Source organism: Thyridium curvatum, assembly GCF_004353045.1.
Source record: "Thyridium curvatum strain D216 chromosome Unknown NODE_146_length_42971_cov_83.733568, whole genome shotgun sequence".
Taxonomy (NCBI): domain Eukaryota; kingdom Fungi; phylum Ascomycota; class Sordariomycetes; order Thyridiales; family Thyridiaceae; genus Thyridium; species Thyridium curvatum.
Genome location: NW_022156901.1, coordinates 33,092 through 42,971, shown reverse-complemented (window position 1 = coordinate 42,971; position 9,880 = coordinate 33,092). Strand labels below are relative to the sequence as shown.

Below are 9,880 nucleotides of genomic sequence, written 5' to 3'. Positions count from 1 at the left end.
GGGGGGGGGGGGGGGGTGGAAGGATTCCGGTACCGCTATACACGATCTTCCCAGTACCCGACGAGATTCAAACGATACAGTATGTGGCAGATCGGTGCTTGATTCGATACTCACGTACACTGCACAACAAAAGGTCACGATTGCGTTATCGATCATGTCCTCGCGAATCTATCTTTCATCGGAGTTTTTCACACCCTCACTAGGATGGCACAACCTTTGCCTCAGATATCCTTTCTTAACAATAGAATACGGACGTGAAATTTATATCGAGATACTTGTTGAGATGGGTCCAGGTTCTTAAGCAGACCTTAATGCCTCCCTGAGTACTCTGCATATTGCATCCCCGACCTCTCGTGTTCCGGCCTGCCCTCCCATATCTCTTGTCCGAATTCCCAGGCCACCAGCGTCAGTGGACTTGAAAACATGAGCAACAGCCCCCTCAATAGCCGCAGCTTCCTCAGATAGCAGGCAAGAGTATCTGAGCAGCATCGCTAGGCTGAGGATCTGTGCCACTGGGTTGACGACTCCTTTGCCGCTGATGTCGGGTGCTGCCCCATGAACAGGTTCGTATATACCATTGCAGCGACCTTTTCCCGGGACACCCGAGAGGCTGGCGCTGGGCAAAGTCCCAAGACTGCCAACGATGCCGCCCGATATGTCTGAGAGGATGTCGCCAAAAGTGTTGTCCGTGTGGATGACACCATTGAAAGCGCGAGGATTTCGCACAAGGAACATAGCGAGACTGTCTGCCAGCTGGTGGCGAAGCTCGACGTCAGGGAACTCGGCTCGAAAGAGCTCCTCGGTAGCCCGCCGCCACAGTCTTCCGCTGGCAAGAACATTGGCCTTGTCGGCGCTCCACACAACTGCCGGCCCACCGCCGCCCTTGCCGTCGCCGTCCCGTCCGAGGATTCGCGCAATGCTCGCGCTGACACGAGCACATCTCTCGACCTCGGGCCTGCTATATTGCCACAGGTCCGAGCCGACATCGGCCTCTTCTCTCTTGTCTCCAAAGTAGGCTCCACCGCAGTTCTCCCGAACCACGATGAATTTCGTGCCTCGTGCAACTTCTGGCTTCAGTGGGGAAGCTTCGATGAGAGAGGGCGCCAGGAACTCGCAGGGACGGATGTTGGCAAAGGCATCAAGCTTTTTACGAAGCTGCAAGAGCCCGTGTTCCGGGCCTGGTGTGGATTGTGCCCATTCTGGACCTCCCACGCTACCAAACAGCACTGCATCGCTCTGGGAAGCCTTCTCCAGGACTGCGTCTGTGATAGGGACACCGTGCTGGTCGATGCTGCAGCCCCCGGCGAGGTCGGTAGTCCGTTCGAATTTGACAGCCGGACGGCATTCCTCGACCACATCCAGAACCTTCAGGGCCTCAGCCATGATCTCTGGCCCGACATGATCTCCAGGGAGAACTAGGATTTTGAAGACTGTGGCAGTCATTTTGTTGCGTGAGACACCAAATTCGCTCGGGGAATGCCTTATCTTGCCGCCTCAGTTGCGCAATCAAGGTTGTGGGTGTGGATGGACTGTGACTGTCACGAACAATACAACAGTTGAGTCGGCTCGGGTGATGTCCACGCCGAACCAGGCGCGTGCACTAGTTTGATCAAACTCCTGCTTCCCCGCCCGTCTCCCTCAGCAGCGAAGTTGCAAATCCCCACCGTCGGAGCGTCCCACACTAGCTAGCCCTGGAAGACAAGACCGCGAAGGATTAGTACTGTTTCTTGGATCCCCGGGGTCTGTTCGGGCATTGAAGTCAAGAAACGAGAAAATGCATTGTTATCCACGTAAAGTGATATGAACGCTCTCCCTAAACCACCCAATCGATGGAAATCAGTGCAGGTCTCTACGTACAACAATAGATACGACTGCAACCACACAACATCGGAAAACGAGACCTTCTCCAACATGGCTTCTAAACGGCTAGATGGAAAAGTCGCCATTATCACAGGCGCGGCTTCAGGCTTTGGCAAGGGCATCGCACTCAAGTTCGTTCAGGAAGGGTGCAAGGTCCTCATCGCAGACTTGTCCGAAGCCGCGGGACAGACCGTTGCAGCGGACCTCGGCTGTGCCTTCAAGCGAGCCGACGTCACCAAGCCAGAAGACTGGCAGGCTCTACTCGACGAGATACTGGCGTCTTATGGACACCTCGACATCGTGGTCAACAATGCCGGCGCGACCTATGCCAACAAGCCGACAGAAGAAGTCACTGAGCGCGAGTTTGACCTGGTCATGAATGTCAATGTCAAGTCAATCTACCTGAGCACGACGATACTCATGCAATACTTTCTCAGCCAGCACCGGCCTGGATGTTTCATCCAAGTGGCTTCGACAGCGGCAACGCGGCCACGACCGCGCTTGACTTGGTACAACGCGTCCAAAGCCGCCGTAGTAAATGCCACAAAGACTTTGGCGGTTGAGTACGGGCCCAAACAGGTCCGCTTCAATGCCGTCTCGCCAGTGGTTGGCAGTACAGGAATGTTAGTGCTCTCCTTCTGCTTCTTATCCTTTCCTTCCGGCCAGACCGACCTGGTCGGTTACCAGGCCAGATGAAAGCTGACCCCACATGACACAGGACGCATCTCTTTCTCGGCAAGGCCGACACGCCCGAGAACCGTGAAGGATTCGTCGCAACAGTCCCGCTTGGCCGGCCGTCCACGCCTGCCGACGTTGCAAACGCCTGCTGTTACCTTGCTAGTGACGAGGCGGCTTTTATCACCGGGATCAACATGGAAGTGGACGGCGGGCGATGTGTTTGATTGGGGGCTAGATGCCCGCAAACTGTCTATAGCAGCCGTTGCGCACACATACTTGGGGCGACATGATCTAGTCTTGTTGGAAGTCATGCGTATTGATGTGCCGGAGGTTAGCTTCAGAGAGCCCCGTCTTTCTATTGTGCGTAATGAAGCTCTATTACTATATCCGAGCTATCCTTTTGAAGCATAGTACTTGTGTTAGTCTGGGTGGTGTGGGCCTGGCTGTCTACCTAGTAACTCCTTCGCACGACTCCGTACTTTACGTCCCCAGTACTTAGCCTCAAGGCAAACCTCCCCCCTCTCTCTGCCCTTCTGCTCCACTTTCCTCCACGCATCACACCAAGGCATGCATCATTGCCCTCCAGTCAGAGTATCACACTGAGTCGGACTCCGGCGGCCTGTCTCCAAGGCTGCGTACGGGTGAGCACTGTCGGACCATGTTGTGCTGCGACCGATGCACGCGAAGATTCTCGCGGCCCAGTCATCTTGAGCGCCATCGACTGACCCATCTGCCGTTGTCCCGCCGCAATACGATTCCTTGCCATCACTGCAGCCAGACGTTCTCGAGAAAGGACGTGTTGCTTCGGCATATGCGCTCCACACACGACATCGACATTCAGACCAGCAACTCGTACCAGAAATCGTGCTTCCCTTGTGTGCGGAGGAAACTGAAATGCGATCGCCAGCTGCCGTGCCGCTCATGCGTGGCTTCTGCGAATGCCGAGTCTTGCTCCTTCCCGTGCACAGAACAAGCCTCGCCGGTCGAACGGCAGGCTGTGGGAGTATCGCGTGCTGCCGTGAATCCCTTGAGTGTCTTGCCCCAACAGGAAGCATCCGGGCCTCTTAGGGATCACCAGTCAATGACTCCGGAGCAGCCTAGCGAAGGGTGCCACGACTGGGTAGATGAGCCACATGCGACCAGGAGCGCCTTTGCTAGTCTTGACCACCCTTCAGTCCCTGGTCCTGGCTTATTCGGGGGGGATGACCCATCTCTGCTCGGAAACCCGTATCTGGCCGCTTTGACTCAGCCTGACCTAAGGTACGGAGGATACGACTGGCTAGATCTGGATATCTCGAATCTGGACATGGACTTCAGTCTTGTCGTGGGCGCCGATATTGACCTACCTCATCCCGAACCCGATGTATCCACTTCTCCGGCCAGTCTCCTGCCCGAGCCGCCGGCGACTGCATCCGTGCACAGGCATTCCGGCTTGCCATGGCCCTTCGAGCAAGGGCGGGAGAACCCAGCGCCTACGAGGCTGCCTCTACCACCTCTCCGCGAGATTCTCAAGGCTTCGCCTCTTTCATCCTGTGGAGAGGACGCATCGGCTGTCGAAGGCCTAGTCCAGCTGCTTTCCGAGCCGAGACTCCCAAGACCGGACCAGGTGAGGGGCCCATCGGCGGCTTCGGGGTTCGTCCTTCTCCAACGGCTCTTGGACGCGTACTTTGCCAAATTTCAGATGATTCAGCCCGTCATTCATGGGCCGACTTTTGACGCCAGTGACTGTCGGACCATACTTCTTGCATCCATGGCCTGTATTGGGGCAGTGCTGTCCGAGTCTCCAGACTCTGCCGACCTCGCCGCTACTCTAAGCGACTTCTGCACACCGATGATCACTTGGTTTGTACGTCCTCCGCCCAGCCAACGCCCTCTTTCTTAATAGGCGACGTCATGTAGAACCACACAGAGTGCTGAATATTTTTTGCAGGGGACGACGGACCAGTCGAATTATTCCAACGTTGCCTACCTGACCTCGCTATGTCTGCACCAGATTTACTCGCTGGGTTCGGGAGATCGCGCCCTCTATCAATTTGCAGACCGGATGCGAGGTGTGCTAATTGGAAGCCTCCGCGGCCTGGGACTCCTGAGTTGTCGGCCTACCTCACCCGAAATTGGTAATCCTGCTGACAGTTCCTTGTTATCCGATGTCCTCGATGTGAAGGCGGACTGGCTCGCTTGGATCGCACGGGAGACTGAGATTCGGCTGGCTTGGGCATCCTTTGAGTATGATTGCAGTCTATGCACACTCACAAGTCGGCGCGGCGTCGTGGACTTGAGTGAATTGCCCTCCAAGCTGCCATCGAGCGACTGTCTCTGGGAGGCGCCATCTGCGGATGCGTGGCTAGCTCTCAGAACGCGGCTCGGTTCCGTTTCTCTCGGGCCTTCGCTCTCCAGCCTCTTGCATGGTCTTGTCAATGGCACCCACATGTCGGAGCATATCTCGTCCTGGTCTAAAAGATTGTGTGGGCAAGTACTTGGGCGGCTCCTTTGGGATCTCAGACAAATAGAGATCCTCTCCAAGTCCGACTTTTTCTGCCTCCCGTCCTTGTCCAGCGGCCAGCAGCAGTCCAAGGCATCACTCCTCAGGGGTCTTGATTATCTTTTAACCACACTAAATAATCCCACTTCAACATCAGACCTTGTCAGCTACAAGTAAGTGTAGGGACAAGCGTGTAGGTCCAGGAGTCGAAGGCGGTTCAGAGCTAACATATGCAAATAGCATCTCCAGCTTGTTATGTCACTATTCGCACCTCTATACGGCAGGCGATATCATGGACCTGATCCTGTACATCGTCCGCGCTGTCGTGTCCCGCGAATCTTCACACATCTCCGCAATCACCACCGCACGCCATCGGCTGATTTCCACCCTCGGGACGGACCCAGTGACAGCGAGGGAGCTCGCGTGGCATGCTGGCCAGATCATTGCGGTAGCCAACGAGTATCTCGTATCGGCCCCCTGCGAGATAATGCGTCTGTTCATGAGCTATGTATTTATCATCGCCTTTGTCAAGTATAACCCCAGGGGCCAGACTCGAGACGCGGCCCCCGAAGTCAGGTTGGACATGTCTAGCTGCCACGTCAGTGAGCAACGAAATATCTCGAAGTGGATACAAGAGGGCGGGCCAGTCCGCCTGGGCTCTACAGCGGACCTTTCGACATCAGGCGCGACGAAAACAATTGTGCAGGATGCGCAGAGTATGATGCAGAGACTGTGCAGCTGGGGACTCGCAGAGAAGTTTGCCAAGATACTACAGTGCTTCGCAGACAGCGACGTTTGAATGGAGCTTGTCTTATTGTTCAAAAGATGGCTAGACAGTTGGGCGGGCTACTGACGCCTCCAGGCATGTTCAGAGGGCTGCTTGCCACGAAAAACTCCCAGCGGCCGAGTTCTCGACAGGCCCGGCTGAGATCTTCCAGGTCAAACAGCTCTCCCACTGCGAGACCCCATCCGGCAAGGAGATACTCATGCATGAAGAGGCCAGGTACCGATGCTTGGCCATCCGCCGCTGGATACGCCGTCTTTGGCGGGTACACCTCGAATGATATCGCATCGCCGGCGACCGCAGCAAATCCCTCGTCCCAGATCCAGCGCAGCATCTCCTCTGTTCCTTCCACGCCGGCATGTTGCGGCTTGGGGTTCTGGGCATAGGCCAGGCGGCTGGCCGGCGTCATCTGGCTGTCCCACTCTCGAGTCATCCCGATGCGGACGAATAGAATGTCTCCCCGCCGGAACTCGACGCCCTGCTCTAGGGCAATTTCCCGAAGGATTCGTAGCGGAATGGCATGGTCGGACAGGCACTTGTAGTCAATGCCATTTCTTTCTGCATAGGCCGCATAGTCAAGCAAGACGCCTCTCCCACATATTCCCTCCTTGGCCCAATGCTGTAGTCCAATTCTCGTGTTGGAACGATCAGTGATCTCTAACGCCGTTGTACCCCCGTAGAACAACCTCCGGGAAGGGTCGTCCGCGGTCGGGAAGGGTGCCGAGAAATGGCGCAGGCCGTCCCATTGTGACGATTGCTGTGGGTTGAATACGTAGACATCATCAAATGCAGTACCCCCGAGCAGCGGGACAATATGATGTTGGGTAGGGGCGCGATTAAAGTTGGCAATATCGAGCTTGGTGAGGTCCCAGTTCAACGAAACACGATGACCAGTCCTGATGCAGGTCCTTGCTGCATGAGCAACGACGTCTGGGGTAAGTAGAGCCAGCCTCCCCAGGCCTTCCTCTCTCGACCCTGGCTTGCCTGGCCACACGCAGCGCTTGTCTGGAAGCGAATCATACGGGGTGGAGTGCAGCTCGCTGCTGAGTTCGGCCTCAGGAACGGTCGGGATCGTCTCGGCAGAGCCCATCTTGACGCCGTCGAGTGTGACTTCTGCCAGCGCCTTGTGACCAGCACGATGCGAGGATGTGGTACGAGGGGATTCACAGAAGAGAAAGGTCCATGAGAAGCCCACGCGTGCTTTCCAGGCTCGGGCCCCTCGCCATGGAGTCTATGGACGGGGCCACCTGGGGAAATCAGTTAGTGCGAGATGGGGCCTGATGGTGTCTGGCGGAGTGTGCCACCCACTAGTGTGGCTACATCCGAAGACTGCGAAGCCTCCCAATCAGCTGTGCTCATTCCACAGATGGTCACAGGAGCACTGGCGGTGGTGTCACAACTTCCCGGCTGATGCAGGAGAAGAAAATCATCGTCTCGCTCCCTTGCCCTATTGTCATCTCGTTTGGTGCCAGGACCAGCCAAGCAAGAGAGGCGAAAGTAATGCAGAGTAACTTGAGATACAGCCTTGTCAGCCTCTTGGAACTGGATTAGGTTCTCTTCCAGTGCGAAGCCCCGAACGGCTGTTAATCTTCTCGGTTGCGAAAGTATTGGAAGGCCTTATGAAGATAATATTACGAACTCGCTTGTTTTTGGCACTTGATGAGACATCAACTTGTTGCTCAGTGGGCATGATACCGTCAGTCGTGCTGCGTGATTGCAATCCCATCGCCAATCTGATTTCCTATTGAGTACGGAAGTGTATAGGAGCATTTAAAAAAAGCTAGCTAGAGATATGGGCACCGCCATCACGCAGATTGAGTGCCGTGAATTAAACACCGCAGTGTTCGCAGACAGTCTCGCACTGTCCCATCTGCACCATTTGCAGGCCGTCAAGAAAGCGACTCAAACCTTTGCGGGGATAACGCCATCCTCGATCGCCTCTGCGGCAGGCTGGGTTTCCTTCATATGGACTACATCTTTGTTTCGAAGGGAGTCGTCCAACTCCTTGCGCTGGGCCTCGGGGATGTCGTTGATATGGACGGCCACGTCATCGCCAAATCGGGCTGAAATCTCCTCCAGGGACAAGCGCGCGGTCTCGGGAAAGAAGAAATAGACGATTGGTATGAAGACAATACACCATACAATAATGACCAAATAGTACTTCCAGCCGACTTGGTCGATACCGATCGGTGCCGTCTGCAAAAGGATAATCGTGGAAGCGAACTGGCCAAAGAGTGAGAATCCCATCCCGATCGGCCTGATCTCGGTCGGGAAGATCTCCGAGATATAAAGGTACATTGTAGTATCGCACAATGTGCTATTTTGAGTATCAGCGGGATCAGCAAAGGTACACATGGACGGAGGATGGAGGAACCAACCCTTGAAATGCGAGGTAGAGAAACACAAAGAACACTCCAGCAGAGTTACCGGCCTTGTTGGCGGTGCCTGCATACTGTGCGATGCATCCCACAAGCCCGGAGGTTGTGAACAAGCACCCAAAGAGCCCCACCATGAACATCCAGCGTCGGGAGTTGACCTTATCGTGCAGCCAGGCTCCCAGAGGGTTGTAAATCACCCCAGCAGTGGTGAGCCACAGGGCTGAGAGAAGCAGAGGCATGGAGCCCGTTTGGCCAAGGTTGGTGTACAGGATCACAGAGTAGTTGTTCTGCAGGGTCCATGTTAGTCAGCTACAGATCTTTCCACCAGAGGATGCTGGGTCGACTTACAATAACCAGCGGCCCTGCAAATTCAGCACCCCATTGGGTGAGAAATCCTATGATCATCCTCTTCCTGTAGCTCTTCTTCTTGATGACGGCCGTCCACGGTGTGCACTTGATGGCCCGCAACTTCGCTGCATCCAGCTCTATCTGCATTTTGACTTGGTACAGCTCTTCTTTTGCAAAGATGTCATCGGGATCTTGCGGATCCCGGCGAAGGTTCTTCAGTACCTGCCATGCCTCGTCCGCCCGGCCCTTTTGCAACAGCCAGCGAGGAGATCTAGGTATCCAAATACTGGTCATCAGAAGAACAAGTGGAGGCAGGCACTGTATGCATAGAGGAAAACGCCACGCGAACGACGCGTTGCGATCTGTCGCGAAGTAGCATGCATATCCAAGCCATCCCGAGAGCATGTAACCGAAGACGAGGAAGATGGCATGGTGTCCAACGAGCCAGCCGCGTTTATGAGGGGGCGAGAGTTCTGAGAGATACATGGGACAGGCAGTGACGAGTATGCCGATACCGAGGCCGGAAATGACTCGGCCCACCTGGAACATGCTGTATACAGTATCCGTGTAAGTCTCTTTCTGCTGCGGAGCACCTCAAGAGTCGAGGACAATTACTTACGCCAAATTGGCCGCACCACCTTGAAGCGCACCTCCGAGCACAGCACAGGCGGCTCCTATCTGAATGGAAAGTTTCCGGCCAAGAGCCGAAGCTGCCCACATAACGAAGAGGCTACCCACAGCTCCTCCGGTGCTGTACAAGCCATTCGCAGTGGCAATGGCCTGTGCTGTTTTTGACCCGTACCCCTCTGTGCCCTGGGGTGGCAAGTCGAAGTATTCGTACCATCCTGGCTGGCCGATCGTGCTGCCAATGATAGCGGAGCAGTATCCATAAGTCTGTAGAGGCGGGTAAGCGGCCTGGCACTTATCAACAGCCCTCGAAGATTCAGGAGCACTGGACTGACCAAGGAGCCAAAAGATACAGCGACTGTCACAAGCCTATTGTACCGGCTGGCGTGGGATCTTGCTGCAGACACCATGGTGAGCAGACGTGAGTTAGGCCTACCAGTTGATAGGTTGCCTGTGATGATGAGGAGAGAACGTGTGACCAACTACGAGGGAACGAACGGACCGTAGAAGCAGGGGACAGAGTCAGACATAATTATCATCGTCAATCCAGCCTGCCCGTGGGGTCCCCGCATGAGATCCCCGCTTCAAACAAATGAACTAAGCCTCGGTGGTACCGCATCAGACTAGTGGGTGACGCCAAGAACATGTCTACGAAGATCACACGAGCGCATCCGGAGCGTGCCACCATGTTACCCTCAGCTCGGGTGTGGGATACCAGGCGGG

The 9,880-nt window shown here is 55.4% G+C and overlaps 4 protein-coding genes across 4 annotated transcripts; 1 reads left to right on the top strand and 3 right to left on the bottom strand.

Annotated features, from left to right (window-relative positions):
* Positions 1-297: 297 nt before the first annotated feature.
* E0L32_012240 (uncharacterized protein) lies at positions 298-1,443 on the bottom strand (the record flags this gene model as incomplete). Its single annotated transcript, XM_031135059.1, has 1 exon — positions 298-1,443. The coding sequence occupies one exon, from the start codon at positions 1,441-1,443 to the stop codon at positions 298-300; it is 1,146 nt and encodes a 381-aa protein (XP_030999013.1).
* A 468-nt stretch (positions 1,444-1,911) lies between these two features.
* E0L32_012239 (uncharacterized protein) lies at positions 1,912-5,819 on the top strand (the record flags this gene model as incomplete). Its single annotated transcript, XM_031135058.1, has 5 exons — positions 1,912-2,483; positions 2,579-2,756; positions 3,587-4,384; positions 4,469-5,193; positions 5,261-5,819. 5 exons carry the CDS (start codon positions 1,912-1,914, stop codon positions 5,817-5,819), a joined length of 2,832 nt encoding a protein of 943 aa, XP_030999012.1.
* Positions 5,820-5,838: 19 nt separating this feature from the next.
* Positions 5,839-6,894, bottom strand: E0L32_012238 (uncharacterized protein; the record flags this gene model as incomplete). The annotated part of the gene is made up of 1 exon (XM_031135056.1): positions 5,839-6,894. One exon carries the CDS (start codon positions 6,892-6,894, stop codon positions 5,839-5,841), a length of 1,056 nt encoding a protein of 351 aa, XP_030999011.1.
* An 812-nt stretch (positions 6,895-7,706) lies between these two features.
* E0L32_012237 (uncharacterized protein) lies at positions 7,707-9,567 on the bottom strand (the record flags this gene model as incomplete). Its single annotated transcript, XM_031135055.1, has 5 exons — positions 7,707-8,121; positions 8,183-8,469; positions 8,531-9,080; positions 9,150-9,482; positions 9,536-9,567. The coding sequence occupies 5 exons, from the start codon at positions 9,565-9,567 to the stop codon at positions 7,707-7,709; spliced, it is 1,617 nt and encodes a 538-aa protein (XP_030999010.1).
* Positions 9,568-9,880: the final 313 nt, after the last annotated feature.